This window comes from Eulemur rufifrons, chromosome 15 (assembly GCF_041146395.1).
Source record: "Eulemur rufifrons isolate Redbay chromosome 15, OSU_ERuf_1, whole genome shotgun sequence".
Taxonomy (NCBI): Eukaryota; Metazoa; Chordata; class Mammalia; order Primates; family Lemuridae; genus Eulemur; species Eulemur rufifrons.
Window position 1 is genome coordinate 14,236,166 of NC_090997.1, and position 24,235 is coordinate 14,260,400.

At 38.9% G+C, this 24,235-nt stretch overlaps 1 protein-coding gene across 4 annotated transcripts in view; it reads left to right on the forward strand.

Moving 5' to 3' along the window:
• RUNX2 (RUNX family transcription factor 2) overlaps positions 1 to 24,235 on the forward strand; it is a 205,679-nt gene that overhangs the window by 171,714 nt on the left and 9,730 nt on the right. For 3 of the 4 annotated variants that reach the window (XM_069487787.1, XM_069487788.1, XM_069487789.1), the window contains exon 6: positions 1,892 to 2,053. The exons of the other annotated variant lie outside the window; for it this stretch is intronic. In XM_069487787.1, coding sequence (XP_069343888.1) covers positions 1,892 to 2,053 — 162 coding nt within the window. The remainder of the gene's footprint in view (positions 1 to 1,891; positions 2,054 to 24,235) is intronic. 4 annotated transcript variants of the gene reach the window in all.

Genomic DNA, 24,235 nt, shown 5'->3' on the forward strand with positions numbered 1-24,235 from the left:
CTATGTATCTGTTGATGTCAGTAAACATCAGATAAATATCCAGATGTATTTAATTATTTCAACTCAAGGAAGTATGTCCTATTTACACAATCTTTAAATAAATTGTTTCTGAATTGAACAAATAAACAAGAAATAGCTGAACTAAACTCCTTTGACTGTATGGAAAAACTGAGGGATTTTAATAGAGGAACCATCTCCGAAAACCCGTATCTTATTATATTTGCTTTTGTTTTTAGAGATAAACCTGATTTGACTGCTCAAAAAAATATACATATTATATATATAATTAAGCTTATTTTCAAAGAGTAAGAGATGATGCGGGCATAATTTTAAACCTATTCCAAATGTGTTAACTCTAGTTCAGATGTGTATTAAATATGGGACTATGCCTATGTCAACCAGTTTTTTTATTAAAAAAGGTAAGAATTAATACTTATTGAGTATCTTCCATGCTAGTCTTCTTTTAATAGTTTTCTCCATGTAATTCTCATGTCTCTGTGATTCAGATATTTTATCCCCACTTCCCAACCTTTTACAGATGAGGAAACTGAGGCTCAGAGTAGCTGAGTAATTAAGCCAAGATCACACAGGAATTAGAAGTCTCAGAACTTGAACCTAACATGTTTCTGAACATTCTAAAGTCCATGCATATTCTAATATACCAAGCTATTCTGTGAACAGCCTGGTCTATTAGAATTTTAAAATTAACAGAAAAAATTTAAAATTAGCATAAAAATATGTGTTAAGAGAAATTTTCTTGTGATTCTGTTTGATTAGCCTTCAAGTAAGAGCAAAACAGTTTGAAATACACACTTTTTTGCCTTGGAAACATACAGCAAATTTACCTTTTTGTCTTATGTAGACTGGAGGTCTTTTAAGAAATCTAGTGGGCCTTGAGTTTGTACCTCCACTCAAGTCCATCGAGATACATCAAATGATATTGTTAATGTTCAGCAATTAACCCTAACCAGTTGACTGCCCATTATTTTTATTATTACAGTGACTGCAGGTTATACTAGGCCAAATTCTAAACGATGTGACATCTTTTAAACAGATTCCAATAAGATTAAAAACATTTCTGTTTTCCTGTTTTGTCATTTTCTTACTGTCAGAAAGAAACTCTTATGCTTAACATTGAAACTGGATGGTGATGAAGCTTTTCAGTTCTTAATGATAGTTGACTTTGAAATTAAGTTTTGTCTTTTTCTTAAAGATTATTTTCTGACTTAGCTTTAGTGTGAGAATAACTTAACCGGCTCCTCTCCTTTCTATTCATCTTACATACCACCCTCTCTAGTCTCATCCCTACTGCTACTCCCTTAACCCTGGTGCTAGAAAGTGCCAGTCCATTGGCCTTCCTGGAAAGAAAGTTCACTATACTGCAATCATGGAATCATGCACCTTAAAACTAAAAAGCATGTCTGAAAGATAGTAGCTGGATATAAAGCATTAAAAGGCACAGTCTACATGTTCTTTAACCAAGTTAATTGTTCAAAAAATTTTCTAACTTTTAAAAAATGAAGTAACCCATGTGCATTGGAGAAGTTTTAGAGAATACGAAAAATAAATGAAATATAATCCCACATTGTAAAAAATAACCATAACAGATTATTGCCTAAAGGACTGTTAGACTTTCCAAACAGAAATATTTATATGAGAGAGAGACAATTTGTCCTTATGTATGATGCACTTTGTTGCTTTCATTGCCTCTTGAAGTCTAGAAAGCTTTGTGCTATTCAGGGCCTGAAAGGATGGCATTATAGGAAGTAAATAATTATTCTTTATATATTCTTCTTTTCCCCCCGCTGCTTTATCCTTTGTAAATTTTGGGTTGCATATTCTAGGTCTGCAGTGGTTGTTACGCTAAAGATTTTTCTTATTCTTTTCCCAGACCCCAGGCAGGCACAGTCTTCCCCGCCATGGTCCTACGACCAGTCTTACCCCTCCTACCTGAGCCAGATGACGTCCCCGTCCATCCACTCCACCACGCCGCTGTCTTCCACACGGGGCACTGGGCTTCCTGCCATCACCGACGTGCCCAGGCGCATTTCAGGTAAAGACCGTGCTTTAACTAAAAACCCACCCCCATCCCGGGGTCAGAGGGAGCGGGATGGACCAAGCCTGTTTTAGCTATGCTCACAGTAACTCTCTAGTAGAGGCACGTGGGCACGGGTGTGACAGTCGGCAGACCAGGTCTTCTGAATGATGGGGTTATCAAACACTCGAACATTTTAGGTCAAGAGACTGAAACTCCACCAGAGATGGCATACTTTTCTTAAGATGATATTTAATGCCAGCCCAGTTAGTGTCCTGCTGAATTATGTCCTGTTTGGTGGGCATTGTCTCATAACCAGGGCCTTCTCCTGAGGGTCTTATGCCCGACCTTCCTCTGCTTGTGTTTCTGTCTTTTCCTAATATCTGCCTATAAACCAAATTATAGATGGATGGCACAGCCCTCTATTCCTGAAGGCTTATAAATCCCAGGAGTCCAAGCTAGCTAGCTCCCAGAGAGAGCATGTGCAAACTCAGGATCTTTATCAGAAACTTAAGTCATTTGAAATGCAGTGAGGCCTGAAAGAGTCTTAAAAGGCAACGTGTGGCCTCTGAGTGGCCAGCTCGAGCCTTTCTGTGAAGCATGTAGCATGCTGCTGTCACTCTCAGCCTGGCAGCCTGGTGCTCACAATTCCACTGTTCCAAAGGCACCACAAAGATGTGTGGCTCATGGTGCAAGTGTGTGTGATAAATGATCTGGCCGCCCCTCTCTACCCTGGAGACTTTGTCATAGAGAGCCAGGCAGTGTTCACGAAGACTTCAGACTGACAAGTAGAAAAAGTTAAAGGCCCTCTGCTCACCGAATGAGTCCCATGAATTAGAAAGTGAATCTCTCAGTAAATCCTGACATGCAAACTGCAGCATTGCCCCCCGTAAAAAAAGATGTAGATCCACAGAGACACACACCCCGGTGGATCCCACGTTTGCCAGACACTCTCTCAGCGTTCGGGCCCCATGCACCTGTTTGACTCCTGGCCAGGTTAATGTCTTTCTTTCTTTCTCTTTGTGTTTCTGTCTCTGTTTCTGTCCCTCTCTCATTTTCTGCAAAGCTCGAAGCCGTTACTCACTCCGCTGAGTTGCATCACTGACAAGCTGAAGCTCCACCAGCAGGCTTGCAGGTTTTGATTAGTTCAGACTCCTTTATTTCTTTCAACTTGGGAGGAGGGAAGGCTTTGTTTCTCAAGCAAATAGCAGGAAAGGGCTCTCTGGTCCTAGTGCCTTCACATTTTCTGCAGCAGATGGACTTCCATGGGGGTGAGTAGGGAAAGAAGAGGGGTGGAGGGAGAACTGCAAGATTCTTTGGAAAACCATGTTACCACTTTTCATTATGACTGCTGTTATTACTTTTATGAATCACATGGTATGTACTGGGGAATTGTGCAGAGTATAGAATTTTAGTTAATCATTTCCCTTGCCTGGAATCAGCATGTCCTTTAGGCAAATATCAGTTAAAGACACAGGAAAGAATGAGTAAGGCACAAGGGAGGCACAAGACACAAGGCACAAGGGCTGATACAGGATTAAAGGCACAGTGTTTGATGGTGTTGAGTTAGTTTTGGTTATTCCTTCTGTATTTCATACTGAGAGTCTGTTTTGTTTTACATAGGGCCAAAATGACACTTTGACAGAATAGACTTGTGCAAACTTGCTTCTGTTTAGGGTCCCCTGGGTCTTCCATCTGCCCAACCCTCTGTGGCTGAAGCAGGTTTTGCTCTTTTTTTCTTTAGCAGTACCTGGACAGAAAACCTTAGGGAGTGATTAAAGCAATAAAGACACTTATCTACAGCATTTTCTTACTAAGGTATATTCCTATATGAATTCACCAGGAAAACCATTGAAAATAACATTGAAAAAAGGCTGTGTAAATTGATAGTCATTATTGTTTATCATTTACATGTATAATGCAAAACAGCCATATTATTTCAAGTCAATTTACTGAAGATTACTTAAAACATTTCCATAAAACAACACAACTTTTCCCATTCCACACAGCAGGCAGGAGCCGAAAATGATTAATTATCCAGGCCTATATTGATCTTGGGCCAAAGGTAGGAAGGAGCCTCTGCTTTAAACTAGTTTAAAACTGAGTTTAGTCCAGTTTTTTCCTCCCACCCCAAACATTTCTGTGAGTTGTTACCGGTAAAGTAACATGGTGCCAGGGTGGGAGGTTCTGTGTAAACATTAAAGAGAACAGAAAATCCCTCTTGTCAGCATGCAGGGAAACAGGAAGAAACAGCTAGACGTGGACTGTCAGGGAACTGGAGGAACCCTGATTTACCTGGCCTGACTCTGGACTGTGGGGCTGTGCGTGGTGGACTTGGGGACCACGTCACCTGGAGTGCACACCATTTTCACTTCCCTGGAAACCTTCTTGGGGAGGAGCCTGTCTTATAGGTTCCCAGGTAGCAAGGTGCATGATTTTTATTTTGTTGTTATTCCACTCAATGCCTAAAGCCATCCCTAAGGTCCATTACCGAGAGGCTCTTACAAGTGAGACTTACAAATGAGGGTTTTTTTATTTTTTAATTTTTTGGTGCTTTGGTAAATAAAATCCTTTGGCTTGAGTTCATTCCTGTGCCTCTAGTCTTTATCATGCTCTGTGCCAAATAATGCCGTTTCCATGTAACATGGACAGCTAAATATTAACCTCTCTTCCCATCCACAAGTGGTCCTGTGGTCCCTTTTTGAGAAGCTTTCCAGAACAGTTCATGTTTTATGCACAGAAATCTATTCTCATCTCCATATTTGAAGGGATACACAAAATACTCTCATATGATTTTGGGTGAGAAAGAATAAAATTTTTCACTTACACTGTGGGATTGGAAATTCAGATCTGGGTTTGAATCCCAGCTCAAACACGTATCAGACAAACTTCTTACTTTTCTGAAACTTAGCTTTATTATTTGTAAAATAGGGATATAATACTTATCATCTAGGGTTGTAAGAATTAAATGAGATAATATAAAGTGCTTAGGACAGGTCTGACACAGAGTATGTGCCAAATAGATTATAGCTGATATTATGAAGCTAAAGTTGTTTTGTAAAAATTGTATATCCATATAGACTTTGCAGGCAAGCCTTGATTTAAATGAATGAAATAAATAAAAATCTAAACTTTTAAAGGGGATTATTTGCTTTAAAAAATCACCACATACTTAAAAAGCTCTTGGATTATTTAAATATTTAAATGAGTTAGTACTCACATGGCATTCACAAAGTACTTAACACAGTACCTAGCACATAGAAATACTCAAATGTTTGCCGTTATTGTTATTCTGTAGATTTAAAATAAATATTTACAGAGCTAAAAGCAATTAGGAACCATTCACAAAAAAGTCCATAAAGCATTAAGAGAAAATAACTCTTCAATTATGTTGGAAAATAGAAATAAAATGTGGGGTTTACTAGGCATGATAATGTTCTGTTCCAAGGGGTCATAGGAATAAAGGCAACCAGAAAGATCCTTCAGAAGGAACTGTTTCTGAAGAAATTACATTTCATCCTAAAAGACCATTCTAAAGAAAGACTATCATTTAATCTTTTTAAAGATCTTCAAATAATCCAATTTTATAACTTTTGGTTATCTTTTCTTAGTAATTTTTTAAGCATGGCTACAATTCTAGAACTTAATGAATTATAATAATGACAATGATATTGTATCATATAGTTCCTGTAGTCTTCCCCAAACCTTTTCTGGAAGCAAAGTATAAACAAATAAGATAAAATAAAATGATAAAAGATATGTTACTTATAATTCCTACTTTACTGCTAAGAAAGATACACTACTAGATGTCTTAAAGTTCAAGTGTGCAGTACAGTGATTCAGGAAGTATCTCCTAACCTTGGGTAGCCTTCAATGTGATAATAGAACAACAGTAGCAGTTGTAGGTTTATAACCGAATAATAAGTTATTGCCATGTAATTGACTAGCAGGGGTCTACCTAACTGTTAAGAGTTTGAATCATATTCAATTGAATTGTAAAAATCAAGCACTACTTATCTGAAACCAGTCTAGTGACATTACAGTGCAGAAGAAGCCCTGCAGGCTTGGTCCTCCTCCCCCACCTGTACGGCCTTATCATATAATCGTCTGTTTTCAAGTTGCACTCTCACCTCCAAGTGATTTTATACCTTATCTCACTTCATCTTATATGGTCCTTAAATAATATTCACCGTACAGAGATAGCCAAAGTTATTTCTCTTTGATTCTATTAAAGAGCAAGGTGTGGCAAAGCAAGGACCAGCAAGCTTTACGAAACCCAAACCATTACATGTCTATATAATTGTAATATTATCACCTATGGTGATTTTGATGTTCAAAGCACTTGTGAGGCTTGACACAAAGATTATAATTACTTTTCTGGAAGTCATTACAAAATACTATGTAAGTAAATAATTGCTGACTTTCAAAATGTATTTTATGTAATTATTCTACTACAGAAAGACACACAGCTGTTTACTGAGTCTGATTCTTTGACTTGCGGGTCAGAGTATGAGCTCTTGGTAACCTTCTAAAGGAGAACCTACACAGGTTTGTTTTGCTGCACAAAACTCCTCCACTAACTCACCCACTTAAGTGAAGTAGCTTAGATTAATCTTAGGTTAATCTAAATCTGTACCACTGTTTGGCATACATGAGATGTAAGAGATTTACACAGGCATTTTTCTGTGATCTTGGTCGTTGTGCCTACGGACCTTTCTCATGCTTTCTGAAGGCCTCTTAGACTTAGGATGCATTAATTAGAAATGCACAGGAAAGGGTCACAGATATTGGCTGCCTCAGTTACTCTGGGAGAGGCCACTACAGGTTGTATGGAGGATTTTTCTCTGCCTTTGTGGGATTTTTTTTTTTTTTTTTTTTTTTTTGCATGGGACGGAGTTAAGAACTGTAATCTTTCTGAAAGTTATTATTTTTTTCCTGTTTTGGCAATAGTCTTGAATCTCTTCTTTCAAAATATTTAAATATTAAAAAATTCCACTTAATCAACTGCACAGGACTATTGAAGGTGTCTTCATTTTTATGACTCTTGGTTGCTAAACTAAAATATTCCAGAGGTCAGCAGAATAGGCATTAAAATTAATAAATAAAATTAAAACTAATTTTTAAATAAAATAAAAATTATTTCATCACTACCACAGGATCTAGAAATTGTCACTGGAAAATCCTCATTTGATCATTCAAGGTCTGTCAGAAGGATTATAATTTCAAACCCAGTGGTGTTTGATGTAGTTCATTTAAAAATGTCCCTTATAACGAAGTTTCCATCAAGTCTCCTGAGTCAAGTTCTTGAAACCAGCAACTTCAGTAATTTGTCAAGTATATGTGAACATTTATTTTAGCAGAGCAGCTCTTAACTCACAGGAGGGAGCAATGCCTTAAGAAAGGTTAAAAAGAAAACTCCACCAATTAATACTAATAAACCAGAAAGTTAAAGCAACCATAATAAAACACTAGAGCATCTACTTTTTACTACAAGGCCATTCCTTTATTAAGAGCCACCTGTTTGGTTGACATACCTCTGCTATGGCAGCCATGGGCAAGTAATTAAGTTTAATAGGAGCCACTCTTATTTTGAAGAAGTTCTCTGTTTACAGCCACAGAGGGGGGAAGTTATTAAATTTAATGGACCCTAAACAAAGGCAAACCCTGTGTTAACAATTGAATGTTCAATATTCTATCCTATTATATTGACTCTGATTGATTGGATTATTTTTGCATTCTATTAAGTTGAAACTCATCTTGCTTTCTCGAAAAATAGGTTATCTTTTGACATGAGCAGATGGCGTTTTAATCTTATCTGAACCTCAGTTTACTCTAACTTCTGATTTACTGATGCTGACGCCCAAAGAAGTGGTTTCCATTTCTACTAGATCAGTTGGAGATAGTTGGGCCAGCTCACGAAGTTGACTAAGCTTGGTTATATGACTAATTACTGTTATTTGTAGCTAGACTGAGGTACCAAAGCTCAGAATGAAACCGGTGTGTACATGGTCTGACTCTGATTTTATACATGGTTCTTGTCAGTTGTTTTTGTGGGGATTTATTTCTGACACATGTACAGCCACCCACACATAGGGAAAAGATTTAGTAATGAAAGGAATCATGCTTATGCAAGGATGGCGAACACACGGTTATAAATTTTATTGAGAGGTTTGCTGCAATCTCCTTCTTTTCATAGAAGAAACCTTGGGAGTGTGAACCCCGTTTCACCTAAAGTATTAATTTTCTAATGATACGATGGCTTCTGTGGTGCACTGGAATCTAAGAGGGTGGGGTAATATAGCTTAGGAAACCTGAGTTTTAGTTTCAATGTCACTGAAGAGTCTTTTTACTATTCTCAAACATGTCAGTTAATTTATTGTGCCCATGTTAATGAATCACTGGAAGTTGCCCATCCACATGTCTCAGAGGTTCTGCCAGGAGTAAGATGATATCTGTTCAGGGATTTGATGTTCTTAGGGCTTTTAGTAAAGAAAGTTTGCCTTACTGATAAATGCTAGTGGAAAAGCTAAGTCGCATCATTATCTTCAAAAGAGTAGAAATGTGCTGTTTTGTATGTGTCTTAAAATTAGTACTTTACATTTTAGAGCACTTCTGGGTTTACAGAAAAATTGAGCAGAAAGTACAGAGGCTTTCCATATCTCCCCTCTCTCTCCTGTCTTGCATTTGTGTGGTATTTGTAATAATTGATGAACCAATATTGATACATTGCTACTAAATAAAGTCCACAGTTTACATTAAGGCTCACTCTCTGTATTGTGCAGTCCTCTGGGTTTTACCAAATGCGTAATGTGATGTAGCCACCATTACAGAATCATACAGAATAGTTTCACTGCCCCAAATCCTCTGTACACCACTTGTTCATCTTTCTTTCCCTTCTCTTCCCCCGTCCGCTCCAGTCTGTGGCAACAACAGATATTTTATTGTCTCCATAGTTTTGTCTTTTTCAGAATGTCTTATAGTGGGAATCATATAATATGTAGCTTTTTCAGACTGGCTTCTTTCACCTAGTATGCATTTAAGGTCCTTCTGTGTCTTTTCAGGGCTTAATAGTGCGTTTTGTTTTATCACTTAATAGTGTTCCGTTGTAAAGATGCTATCATATTTTTAAAAACATGAAGGATGCTCTCCCTGCACCTGGAATGCCACCTCCCCCTTTCATTTCGTTACTAACTTTGCTAATGATATTTCTTACTAGGAAGCATTTCATACATTTCTTCCTGGGAGAACACTTTCTTTATCACAGCAATTGCCACTAAATGGGTTTCCATAACTTTGGTACATTTTTTTAATTAGAAATTTTTTCTTAATTTTTCTCATAGATAAATTCTTGAAAATTTACTTTTAGATGGTCATTCATATCAATTCAAATACGGAACAGACCTCATTAAAAATAACAATTCATTATGTGACTGTTCAGCTGCTTCCCACAATATTTGACTTTTCTAGGTAAAGGGTGCTCCTTTTCTCTTAAAAAAATACCTGGCGTTCCTTAAGTTTGCTATGCTGTTTCCCACTTCCGTGCCAGCCCACTTCTTTGCATCAGTGGGCAGGGCCCTGTTGTTCCCTCTCAGACATCCCTTTCCCAGCCGCCGCTTTCTTCAAAGTGAACCGCTCTCTCATCTACGCCCATGTGTTGAACTGCTCTTTCATCTACACCCATTTGTATGTCATCTCTGTACTTTGGACACACCTCTACTGTGTATTCATCTTCCTTCAGTATAATAATTTGATTGCATGCCATTATCCTTTTATAGAAGGTCAGCTTCTCAAGGACAGTGACTACGTTTTATATATTTTTGAGTCCTTATAACCTAGTACGGTTTTTGGTACACAGTAGGTGCTCAGTAATATTTGCTAAGTAAGTATTAGTGGGAAAGAAGATAGAAAAAAAAGAGGAAGATAGACATTTAGAAGAAGAAAGGGAAGAAGGAAGGGAAAAAGAAAAAAGACGATTTTGTTCACCTGGAACAACAAAGAAAGGGCAAAACAAGAGAAACTTTCGTTGTTGATAAGGACAGGAAATAGCTCAGTAAGAGTGTGCATAAGCAGTATATATTTTTATCTCCAAGTCTTTTTGCAATGTGTTTCATATTTAGAACACATATCAAGACTTCATCTGTTTCCAGAACTTGCTGCTAACAGTTAGTAACAATGCCAAAACATACTTTAAGTCCAGCTTGAAACCAAATGATCAAATAGAATTTTTTATTTCTAATTTAGAGTCTGACATTAATTACAGCCATCGAGTAATAACGTGTCAAAGTCTTCTCTGAGAAAATGATAGAAATTATATCAACTAAGTGTAAACTGAAGCAAAGCTATTTCTCTAAAACAAAGCAAAAGATCTGGTTTTGAACAACTATCATTTCTCATGAAGTCTTACCTTCTTCAGGCTGAATTTTTCCTGTCCCCTCCCACCCCCGCCTTTTAACCTTTCTGTATGATATGGTTTCACGTCATGTTACTGTTCTGGTCAGTGCCCCCTTCGTGCCTGGTACCCAGAACCGGACTCCCCCTTCACGCTCAGCCTCTGTCAGTGCAGGCTAACGTGCCCTTTGTTCTTTGGGTGACTGACCATGTTACAGTTTTCTCATATTTGCCACTTCTGTCAAGCTACATTTCTCCTATTTTTTACTTTTACAGTGTTCTTTTTAGATTCAAATATGTTACCTTATAGTTATTCCTGTTAGGTTTGATCTTATTTAATTCAGGTAATAATTTCTGCCTGTCTAGAACTTTTTAGATTTTAATAATGTCATACATTATATTAGTGGCCTCTTGACTTGCATTCCTTCCCGTGTGGGATGCTTTTCTTCAATTCATTTCAGTCATTTCAATTCAGCTCAGCAAATATTTGGGATATACCTAAAATGTGCTTAGGCAGGCAAAGGAATAAAAAAGAAATAGAAGACATAGTCTCTGTCTAGAGGAGGCTTTCATTCTCATTTAGGAGACATAAAGCGCATATGATACAGTTGCACTATGATAGCAGCCCATGTCGATGCCAGAATCTTCAAAGAATGCTCAGGATTTTAGGGAAAGAAGATCTCTTTTGCCCCTCTGCTCTATTAATTCACATCCATAACCAACTTAAAGCCATCTCCTTTAGGAAACTAAAGAAAATCCTTTTCATTCTTTTCAGATTATACTTTTACTTTGAATTGCTGCAACAATTACATTTTCAACATAAAAAATTACATATGTTGATATGTGTGGCTTCATAATGTTTCTTAAGATGTGACAAGAATATATAAGATCTTGTCTTTTCCCAGCTATATTGAAATCTCCCCTAGGCCAAGGGCCTGGATTTCTAATCCTTTCCTATCTCTCCAGAAAGCTCCCACTGCCCAAGGGTCTGGCCTTCTAATCCTTTTCTGTCTCTCTGTAATTCCTACTTTAATGCTGTACATGTATATGTCATGGAAAGTACTTGAATTTAGCCGGAATGTCTACCCAATAGTTAGTGCTGCATGCTTTAGGGTTACTTATGCTATGACTGTCATTAGAAATTGGCTAACAGGTGTAGAAGTGGGGTTCTATAGGAGACTAGTGACAATTGCAATTTACCTTAATTTCATATTTCATGTGCACAAATATGGTACCAGCATGTGTTATATTATGGAATTTGCCAGCATCTCTAATAAAATAAAACAACACTGTTAGCTCTGTGCTTTAGCATATACATGCCCATATGCATGTATTTACCTACTCACTACATTTAGAATGAATATATATGTAAATATTCTTGACAGGTCTATTATCTGTGATATTAATAAATATCAGCCAAGGTAATACTTTTTTCAAGAAAAATAGGACCACTGAAATTTTTACGTCTTAACATTACTTGGTTACTTAATTGAGCACTGATTTATCAGGAAATATTAATTGATCACTGTGGGTAGAAAAGAGACAGAAAAACTATATGATTATTTTTAAATTAACTTCTAGGTTTGCTAATATGCAGAAATAGTTATAAGGGGAACCTTTAAAAAGATGTAACTAAATAAGAAGCTTTTTTTATAATAAAAATCCTATGTAGTAAAATACAAATGACAGCACTTGAATTGTTCAAAGTTGTTTGTGGACAACAGTTTATTTAGAACAGTTCAAAGTCATTTTCAGACTTTGTTTTTGTTTGTTTTCATGAACAGCAAACAAGAAGGCATATTATTGTTAAATTGGGTTGATTTAAGTAAGTTGTTCTGAGGCAAATCTAGGACCCCATTTGACTAGACTGTCTAAATTTTTTTATGTGACTCAAGAAATTAATGAATTTCAAATCCATGAAAGTCATGTAAATAAAACCAAAATACTACTCAGGCAACATTGTTCCTAAATATCTCAAAGGATTTCTTAAGCAGGAAGGTATCATATTTTTTCCAGAAAGACTGTGACCTCAAGTGACCAACCCAGAAATGCAGCCAAGCATAGTGGACTATAATAAGACCAATGTTTCTGTATCTAAAGTTTATCGCTCTTTCTCCATCCAAAATGGTCACCATTCCAGCTCCCTGTGGTGATTAGTAATGATGCTATAGTTAATGGAATAATAATAACAAATATAATGATGGTTATAAACACACTCTAACCTGTGCCAAAGAGGGCAGTGATTCATGATAAATCAATAATAAACCCATTGATGTGGTCACAATAAATCCATACATAATTAAGAAGAACTTTTTCTAAATAAAAACTACAAAGGAACCAAAAATAGACTCAGAAAAGAGGAAAAAGTCTGATAATAGTGTCATGGTAGTCATCATTAAAGAAAACAAACCTGTAAGTTCCCAAACTACACCTTAGGAAAACAATACATTCTCAGTGTGGCTTAAAGGTACGGTGGAGAATTGACCTAAAAGATCACAAAAAGGACAGAGTTTGACCCTCCAAGTGGTTGACAGAGAAAGTTAAAGTTGTACTCTGACCTTAGAAATTGGCAGGTGTCACCGATACCCTTTGAAGGGTTACTAAAACTTCAAATAACTGCTTTAATCCAGCAAATGGTTGAAACTTTTGATGTGGGACATGCATCCCAGACGAGGATTGAATTCAACACTGATGAAATAGCAATTGCTCAGTAAAATGGTGTTGAATTGATTTGGTTTATCAGGAAACTATTTCTTCCATGGCCTAGGCATGTGGAACAGTGATTAAACACTCATAGCATTGTTAGGAGCGTGCGGGGGATAGCACTTGGCTGGGAACCGAGGAACCTCTCCTTTAATGTGGATGTGCCTCTGAGTTCTTGAGCAGGTCACTTAACTTCTATAGGTCCTAGTTTCCTCATGTCTGAGCTGAATTAGTTAGGCTAGCTGTTTTCCAAGGTACATCATAAAGCTTTGGATGTCTGTGATTCTAAATGAAGGCCTGAAAAAGTAGGTTTTGTACAGAAAAGATTTAGTCATCAATAACAACAATAAAGGCTAGGATTGTATTTGTTTGAAAAAATGATAAATTAACAGGAACAACTACTGTAGATGACAGGAAAAGTTTCATTTTGTACTTTAGTTAATTCTGATGTGAAGCAACCTAAGGTCAGGTTAATTAATGCCAAAAAACTATACATTTAGACCTTGACACCTGACCACAGTTGAACCTCTGTTTAAGGTGAAGCTTCATATATGTGCATATGAGTCAGAATCCACAGACAGATTTTAAAACTCCAGATTTAATTTAAAACTAAGGAACTTTATTTTGTTGACATCTTGTATACCCTTACATGGTTTTATGTAATTTATCTGTGTTAATCTTCTTTACCTGAGAACGGCTGTAATGAAGTATAATTTATCTTACTGGAGAAATGAAAATCTTTTAAGTTAAGGGTTACTAACACACACACAAAACAGGTGAATTCTGTTAATAATAGAATAAATGGAATCAGAGGATCAGGCTTTCTATATTAAAGAAGTTAGATATATTTAGAGAAAATATGATTTGAATTATGACAGCATTCTTTTAGTGAAACATTGCTGTCATTGTGTTTTATGACCACATGATAAAAATATTTATTAATACAAGTTATTACCAACCTTCAGTTCACTCTTTTCTTGAGCACTGTTCTACCCACTGGAGATAAACCAATGAACAAGACAGAAAGCTCATGGGGCTTTATCTACTGGCATATGGCACAGTGATTAAACACTCAGTCTTTGGAGCCAGGCTCTCTGGGTTTAAATCCAGGCTTCTTCACTCACTAGCTATGTGATCTTAGGGAGGTTTGCTCAGCTCATTCATACCTCAATTTCTTCATCAGTAAAATGGGCATATAATAATAATAAATACCTGCCTCACTAGGTTGTTATGGATGGGGTCTAAAGGATAGTTAATAAAGCTCTTAGAATAATGCCTGGCACTTTATAAATTTTAGCTTTTATTACAGAAGGGTGAGCAATTGAGAATGAGAAAATATTACCTAGGGATATGTGCTATGGAAAAACTAAAATAGGGTGATGCAATGAGGGGGTCCGTATTTAAGCTGAGATCTAAATAACAAGGCGTTACCCCTGTGAAGATCAGGAGGAAGGGAGGACATTCTAGGCAGCGGGAAAAGCTATCATAGTACAAGGGCCTGGCGGCAGAAAGAATGGAGGATGTTTGAAGAATACCCAGTGGCTGGTGTGTGTAGATGACATGAAGTCAGATAGGCTGGGTCAGAGTTATGCAGGGCCTCGACTGGTCAGGACCAGAGGTTTGGATTTGTTATTACCTGTAGTAGTAAGCCACTGGCTGATTTTGAGCAGGGTCATGATATATAAACTGATTTCTATTTTCAAGAGATCACTCCGGCTGTTGGGTAAAGAATTGTAAGAGGTGAGGGAGGAGGCAAGGAACGTGGTTGGGAGGCTGTGGCAATCACCCTGGTGAGAGGATGGTGGCTTGGGCTGGCTTGGAAGTAGTATACTTAGAAACACTCTGGATTGGAGAGAGAGAATGTTTTGCCTATATCATCAAAATGCTTGAAGAATGCTTCCTCCCAATTGTTAGTTACTTTAAAAGGAATAATATTGCATCTTATAAAATTTTAACTAATGTTTACACACTATTCATACATCTCCAAGTGAAGTGATAATTCAGGAATTATTTGAGTTATTAAGTGAATACGAAACAACCACCAACCTGGAAATTTCAGGCCAGAATTCCATTTTGAGAGCCAAAATGGAATTCCTCTTCCGTGGCACTGTGAAAATCCAGAATTCGGTGCAGTGAAGTGCAAGAATGAGATGAATTTTGGGAACTGAAACAGCATTATATGTTCTCCTCATCCTCTTAAAGTCTGTGCTTTCATATCTTCCATAGCCTTTCTACACACCAGTCCCTTTTACTGCTTTTAAGATGGGCTGAAATGAAAGCCATCGCGTAGGTGTGACCAGGCTGGCTGGGCAGGTGCTCGTTAGATGACATACTGGAGAGTGTGTGGCAACAACTGGGGAGTGACAATACCCCAGGTGAGTGGCCAACAGTCGCTTCAGGCTTGCAAGCTAATACCCTGCAACTGAGAAAAGTACAGCTGGGCGGGACACCAGCACTTGGCCTCCCGGTGGAATCAACACCCAGCACAGCTTCTTCACAGGGGACTGAGAAAGGAATTTGAATTGATAAGGGGTGAGGAATTTGTTCTAAGCAGAATCTCATAATCACCAGCCAAGGTTAAAGGGGAAAGCTTTAAATAGGTAAGCCGATTGCATAGCAGTTGTAGTGAGCGATCACTCTCTTCTAGGATCCTTTAACTGTGCCATAAAGGGAGATTCTTCCTCATGAAACATTCAATTTGGGGCTCTAGAAATTAGCTTCAAGATATTATGCAGATATGAGCAGTTTTTCTTACATTTCCTGTTTGAAAAGTAACAAAATTCCTGCTCTCCTTGGACCCAAGCTTCTTCATCTTCCTGGAATTTCAAAGTGCAGAGATGTGTGTACTAAAAACCATTAGAACTGTTTGTTAGTTAGTTTTAAAGGAAAGAAGGAGAGCAGTAAAATCAGGGTCTGGAAAGCACACTTGCCGGTGACCTAACCTACTTAAAATGTATTTGATGGATTTCTTTTGGGTTTTGAAAGCTCAAAGACTCAAAAGAAGACACAATTCGAAGGATGTCAGCATAGGGAATCCAGAATAATTCTGAGAGCTCTGAAAACTATAGGTTGGGGCTCTGGATGATAGGTTGGATGTTTCCTTGGCTGTCACATCTAGGGTTTTTGTTTTCTTTTCTTTTCTTTTTTTTGGTTTTCTTTTTGGGACAGAGTCTCTCTCTGTCACCCTGGCTAGAGTGCAGTGGTGTCATTGTAGCTCACCTCAAACTCCTGGGCTCAAGTGATCCTCCTGCCTTGGCCTCCCAGAGTGCTAGGATTACAGGCGTGAGCCACCTATACTTTCTCCCTTGCTTTTTCATTTAGAAGAGTACAGTAAAAGTTAATAGAAGCCAAAAAATTCAATATGAATTTTCTCACTAGAGATGAGAAACAGCAGATAAAGAGCCACTGGAAAAAGTCACCTTTAAAAGGAATAAAATGTGAAGACAGAGCTCCATTGGAAAGGATGTTTTCTCCCCATGAGCCAAGAGGTCTGAATCCTGACAGTAGGGATGTGTGTAATGAATTCCCCTCCTCTTCAGATGAGGGGCAGGACCTGCGCATTCTCAGGGCCCCGTCAGCCTTGAGGCTTTGGTACTGATCTTTTTTTCACTACGACACTACAGTACAATGTTGAAAATCACTGCAAAAGTGGATAAGGAGAGAGGTAACTAGACATATGTTTAAAGACCTTAAAACTAAAAACCTGGAGATGTGGTTGTCTTTTAGCCCACTTGCAGAATTTGCAAGCTAGGATTTGAAGTGTCAGCTTCCGACTTGCCAAGCCACAGCTCCTGCAGATGGCTATGTTACACATCCCTTCTCTTCCTGGCCGTGTTGCCTCATACCTAAAAGAGAAAAACTATTACAGCAAAGTGAACCAGGGGTCTTCCTACCAACATTTTAATGAACTTATAGTTAAAAGTTTGAAAAAAAAAATCTTCCTAAATGTTTATAAAAATCAAATAAGCAGTACCACTTTAGGTTATGTAAAAGGCAAATTGGAGCCATTTATGTTGAGATAAGACCCTTCAGTTATATAAAAATGTGGCAAGTAAGCTCTAACAAAACACAACAAATAAACAGGTTGGCATTGAGGGAAAGAGAGAAAGAGTAAAGAGATTGGTACAAGCACAATCTGTGAGTTCGGATTGTTGGAGTCCCCACAGCATCACAGAGCATATGAAGAGGCCCATAGCCCAGTGCAGGTAGATGCAAGGTGTCTGGCAGCCTCTCAAGCTGTTGTCTCCAGAGGGTGCTCGCCTAAAGGCCTGGTCAGCCAAGAGAGGTGGATACTCTGCCAGGCGCAAAAGAACATGCATAGAAAAAATGAGGACTCCACCAGGAAGGAAGAGGCATCTTTCCAGGCAGGGGGCGGACTGGAACTCTTCTACTGCGCTAATTCAGGGACTCCAGAGAGTGAGGAAATTAAAAAGGCCCAGGAAACTCAGGCCATCTGTAATGGTAGCTTTTCTGATGGCAGAAATTATTTAAAGCGTACGGGTAAAGAACACCATGTTAGAACCTAAGACAAATTAAGTACGGAGGAAAAGGGGAAGAATTATATAGCACATAAGTCCAAAGGTGATAGTAAATGTAAGTGCATAGAAAAACGTAATATCTAATAATATTTAGATAGTGCTTTAAATATATAGGAAACACTCTCACAAGGCATTATCTTATTTGATCATCACAACAACTCATTGGCGAATCAGTATTATCATACCCTGTATTTTGCCAGTAGGAACTTAGGGCTCAGGCACATTCGGAGACTTTTCTAGGGTCACATAGCGAAAGAGAGGGAGAATGAAAATTCAATCCCAAGACTTTTGGCACCAAACAATGTGCTTTTTCCCTATTATGCTTTGTCATAGAAGTATCCACATTAGAACCAGACTTTGCTACAGAAGCCTTTGGGTGTCCTTCCAAGAAGGATTATTATAGCACTGGTCTTTCTAGGCCACGCCTGGATAACGCTAGCAGTCCTTACTAAGTAGCTAACATGCTTGATGCAGGTCAGAGGACCCAAACAAAGTAAAACTCACCAAATTCCTAACTAGAAATAACAGTGGAAATAATCTCCCTCTCAATTTTGAAAACATAATTTTTACTCTAGAGGTTAAAAATGTACATATTAGTGAAAGCTTAAAACCTCAAAGTATATGTTTTTATATGTAAGGCAAAGAAACTTAAAGCTACTTAAATTATGCACAGTATATCCTACCCTGTGTCAGAAAGGTTGATATAAAAATTATTTAACTTTAGATGATTCAGATCAAAACATTTGCTTAAAAAGAATCTAGAACAAAAAAGAAAGAGAAATAACTCACATCATATCTTCCATTGAATATGTGAGCCTAAAGTTAGTTTTAACATCCTTTACTGCTAAATTTAATGATGAAAGACTTACTATTTTTTTTTTTTTTTTTTTTTGGAGACAGAGTCTTGCTCTGTGCCTGGGCTAGAGTGCTGTGGTGTCAGCCTAGCTCACAGCAACCTCAAACTCCTGGACTCAAGGGATCCTCCTGCCTCAGCCTCCCAAGTAGCTGGGACTATAGGCATGTGCCACCATGACTGGCTATTTTTTCTATTTTTAGTAGAGATGGGGTCTCACTCTTGCTCAGGCTGGTCTCAAACTCTTGAGCTCAAGTGATCCTCCCTCCTCAGCCTCCCAGAGTGCTAGGATTAAAGGTGGGAGCCACCATGCCCAGCTTGAAAGACTTTCTTAAAAAACCAATAGTGTTCCCATTTTCTTTTGGCTTGTGTTGCAAACTGTTGTTAACAATTATATATTTTTTATTTGGTGGAAAAGATGCTAAATTTTTGACTTGACATTTTGCACTTAGAAAACCTGGATATTTTGTGCACATTGGATATATAACTTTATTACCTCATTTTGAAAGCTAATACTGTTTTTGAAATGAATGGGGACCTTTCTTTACAGGAACAGTCTGGTAGGATTTTTGAAGGTATTTTTGGAATTCTCAGGGTTGTCTAATATGTAACAGAATCAGAATTTTAGAGCGGGAAAACCCATGGAGATGATTTAATCAAATCCCCTCATTTTACCTGTGAAGAATGTGTAGGTCAGGGAGGGGAAGGGCGCGTAGGTAGGGGCAGTTCTGTGATGAGAACCCACGTCTCCAATTTCTAGTTCAGTGCTCTAGAGTTATTTTCTCCTGCTACCTTTCTCATAGGCTGCTGATTTTTTTTTAGTCACCATACAGGGCTGTTGTGATCTGAAGAAAAAAATAACTAACACCAAATTATCTCCCTCCTCCTTTGTTCCTTTCCTCTTTTCACCCTAAAATTAAGTTTTTATAAAGAGATTGAGTAGGGCCGGGCGTGGTGGCTCACGCCTGTAATCCTAGCACTCTGGAAGGCCGAGGCGGGTGGATCACTCGAGGTCAGGAGTTCGAGACCAGCCTGAGCAAGAGCGAGACCCCCGTCTCTACTAAAAATAGAAAGAAAGTATCTGGCCAACTAAAATATATATAGAAAAAATTAGCCGGGCATGGTGGCATATGCCTGTAGTCCCAGCTACTCGGGAGGCTGAGGCAGTAGGCTCGCTTAAGCCCAGGACTTTGAGGTTGCTGTGAGCTAGGCTGATGCCACGGCACTCACTCTAGCCAGGGCAACAAAGCGACACTCTGTCTCAAAAAAAAATAAAAAAATAAAGAGATTGAGTAGATTTGGCCGTGTGTCTTGGCGGCACCATCTTTCTTGACCAAGCACCAGCTGTTTTGGTCCACATCTGGAATGGACTCTGGACGTTATTTGCAGGCTGAGAAAAATAGGACTTGGATTTTGTCCTTGGCAAGCAGAGAACTTCCACTGTTTGAGGAGCTGCTACTGGACTACTGTATGTTTGTCTCACATCCCACAGTGAACTGAGGAGACCAGGCCCTTCTTTTTGTTTTTGCCTTTTTTTTTTTTTTGTCATCAAAACAAGTAACTCCTCTCAGACACCTTAATACATGATTAGGTGTGTCTGTTTGCACTTGGGAGACAGAGAGCTATGTGTCCCAGAGAAATACAAGGAGTCTGGGAACAGCCACAAGCAGATGTTGAAAATGTCCATTTGTGGTGAGTTTATTACTATAGCGCCAGGAATGAACATTGAAGATGAAACCCCTCCCAAGGGGTGGGTGTGTATGTTGAGAGGGGAATGTTATCGAGCACAGTAGAAAGTGAAAGGAGGTCCCTTTTTTTTTAATTTGCTCTAGTATTTGTTTATCTCCTACAACAAGGAAAAGTCTCACTATTTGGCTTTGGCTGTTTGAAGGCTTTTGCCAAATGCTTAACAATCTGTAGGGTTTGATTTCTCTCAAAAAACCCACTTTGAGAACAAGGCTCTATGTAACTAAGATGTGTTTGTTTTTGTTTAAATCACTCAGAAGAGAAATCATCTCTTGTCCATTGTTAAAAGAGAGGTTTCAATCAAAGGAAAATTCTACATATTCTAAAATATACAAACAGCTCTTTGAAATTGATGCCAAATCAAACTCTAAAAGGGACGTTTTTCTTGCAGAAGTTTTGAGTTAATTCTGTGTGCAGGGCTTGAGTGGAAAAACTCTGAGATTGTCAGAGGGACGAGTTATTACAACACTACGTTTGGATTCAGAAGTTACATAAGGAGCATTGTCTCAGGATAGTATGAAGACTCTTGGACATGGTTTAAGGCTAAATCCTAGCAACAAAGAAAAGAGATTCTTTTCAAAGTAAGTCAGTTTTTCAGTTAAATAAAAGGTAGAAGTCTGGTTTCTGATGTCATTGGATATAAATAAACATCCAATGTGAGAAGACATACCAATCATGGCTTTAGAAAATAAATTAAGTGAAATGTCTCCTGTTTTTAAAGAAATACCATCCTTTCCCCTATCAAGACTTCTGTTTAGATGAAAAGTAGTAGATGCTAATGATGCAAGAATTTTGGGGGAAAAGGGACACAAATTAGGAAACCCAACAATTTCATTTCAGCTCTGCCACTAATTAGCTGCATTGTTGAGCTAGTGAGATCTCTCTTTGAGGAAGCTTCGTCATCAGTTGGTACCTATCATGCCAGCCTCACAGGCTTTTTGAGCAAGTAAAACCAAATGTATGTAAAAACACAGAAAACTGAAAAGGCAAAATTGGAGATGTCATCTCTTCATTTAATTATTATTTTTGAGAGTCAGGTTGATATGGGACCTGATAGTTTGCTGGGACTGAAAAAGTCACAAACAGTTTTTATTCATAGGATAAAGGGAGCAAGCCACGGAACAGGTTAGAACAAGAGATGCAGAACTGGTAGCCACAGCAGGGTTGTGGGTCTGGAACTAACTTGCACCCTTCGGGTTTAGGTAAACACAGGTGTCGTAGGTCAGGAAAGGCAGCTGGTTGAAGATGCACCGGCAGAAGTCAGAAGGCACACATAAACTGCAATTAGAGACAAGGATTTAGGCGAAATCTGGTATTGCCATCATTTTTTTTCTTCGCACACATTTAAATACTTTTTGTCTGTAACTGAGAGGAGCTACAGCATATTTAAAGACAAGTAGGACAGAGTTCCCATTCTTAAGGAGTTTAAAGGCGAGCAGGGGTGACAAAGTGATTGTTGCTCCCTCTGCACACCTGTAAGAGACAGACAAATGAAGCACAGAGTAAATGCAGAGGAAGGAGAGGTTATTATGGGCTAAACTGAGAACATGCCAAGAAGCTCGCAAAGCACAAGGGGATTGTGAGGTACATTTTAAACGCTGCTTAGAATTTCAAGAGACTGAGATAGGGTGGAAGTGGGGCGGGGACACCAGGGGCCAAGGGAATAATATAAAGCGAGGCAGGAATGTGGGAAAAGCAGAGTAGTACAGAAAATGCAGAAGGGTCCGGTTTGGCTGGATTGTAGAGTTCATAAAGAGTAGGAGAGACAAGACTGGAAAGGTAAGTTGGGACAAGACTATTGCTCCTGCAAATGAGTGTGTGTGCCTGATACAGAGATCTAGAAATACACACATACCTGAGTAACAGAGCATGACATGGAGTCACAGAACAGGTAGGCAGGCATGAACAAGGAAATCCTGAGAAACCAGAAAGTTGAACAAGACAAGGATTCAGGAACCCAGATAAACTACCTGAGCAAAAGATACAACACACAAACAAAAGTGGATCTCGATTATAAGGCAAGCTTCCGTCACAACCAGGACCCCTTATATATTTTCTCCTGGGGCAGGAACCAATCTCAGGGCCTGATCAACCCAGGCCTACACTGGGGAGCAGGTAAGTGGATGCATCTGACTGCAGAAGGGGAGAGGGCAAAATTAAGAATAAGTCCTAGCAGGATACAGTTTGAGGCTTAAAGCCTGTGGCTTGGATCCTAGATTAATATGGATTGTGTTAGAACTGGGATAACTTTATCTCTTTGAGCTGATTTATAGAGACTGAATAGCACTTTGGCAATCTAAGTTCCTGGTCTAGGGGCACTGGGCAGTTTGAGCCACATGCTTTAAGGGCAGAATGGCCTCAGGGCTGTTGGACCACACCTGGGCACTAAGCCTTTTGAGGTCCATTTGGGTAGATTGTATTTTTAAAAATTATGGCCCAAGTTTGTCAGGTTTTGTGTGATTCTGCCTTGGAAGCAGCTGCTGCCTGGAGCCGACTCTCCCTTTTCCTAGGCCGCTCTCCCGAATCAGCACTAGACTTGGATAGAGGGATAGTTTTAGACCAGGTTGGTTTTAGATATAGAAGACCAGGTCTATTCCTACTTTAGGAGGCAGAGAATTCAAGCTATCTGATAACATGGTGTTTATGTTCAGGAGGTGGTGGAATGTGGCCTCTGGTGACTGCTTTTGTAGCCTTTTTTTCCTACCTCAGCAGGCATCTCTCTTCTCAGTCATGGTTTTTTACAGAAGAGTTGGGCGGGACCTGGAGCTGGATATGTGGGGTTAATCAGGAATTTGGGGATTCTCATTCTCAATTCATGTAAATATTTTCTAGCTTGGACCCGATCTTTTCAGTTTCCTTCTTCTCTCGCTCTACTGGTTCAAATAGTACTGGTAAGAAGGAATGCCCTTTTGAGATGGAGATGTTTGGTATTTGCCATGTACTGTTACCAGTTCCTACTTACTAGAGTGTTATCTAATGAGGTAAGCTGAGGAATATAAAACATGATTTGCTCAGATCATTCAGAACATAGGTGGTAAAATACCAGAACCCTGGGGATGGGTTGAGCATGGCAAATAAGCGGCACACATCAGCCTCCCGTTCCACCCGCCCATCTCCATCCCCTGGGCTGTCATTGGTAATTGATCAGAACCCTTTCCATCATTGTCCTCCAGGTAGCCGTGGCCAGTCTCCTGGAATTCACATGAAAATTTTCTGAATCCCTACACCTTAGAAGAGACAGCAGCAGCAGGCCCCCACAGCTCTGGGCCCAGGTCCTGGGCCACCATGTACTGATCTCGAGGAAACCTCGAGGAAATCACTTAGTTTTTCTTGAGCTTAAGTTTTACTAACCATAAAGTGAGGTCAGTGATGTTGTCTACCTGACAGAGGGTTTAATGACATAATGTACATAGATGTGCTTCAGTGGAGTAAAGCTCCTCTAATGATCTGAGCTATGGTGTCTCAGTTGTTTGGTTAGCCACTTTCCTCTTAGTCAATTTTTGTTAACACCATGGGATACTGTGAGTATTAAATCACTTATGCAGGGGTACCCAACCTATGGTGAGTTGTATAATTATTTCATTATATGTTACAATGTAATAATAATAGAAATAAAGTGCGCAATATATGTAATGCGCTTGAATCATCCTGAAACCATCCCCCCCTTCCCCAGTCCATGGAAAAATTGTCTTCCATGAAAATGGTCCCTGGTGCCAAAACAGTTGGAGACCGATGATAGGACTTACATGGTTGGGGAAAAGCAAAGACTGGTCTGTTAAGCAATGGACAGTTCTGGTTCCTGGCCCATCATCAAGCAGCTTCGAGTCAGAGCATTCCTGCACAAGGGGTTTAGCTTGTAGCTACTGAGCCGGAAGGAAATGCTACTAAGATTTTTCCGCTGAAGCACCCCAAAGGGCAGAGGAACTCTAGGACTTCTTCCCTACTCCTGCTCTCCCCATTCTGTTGACATAA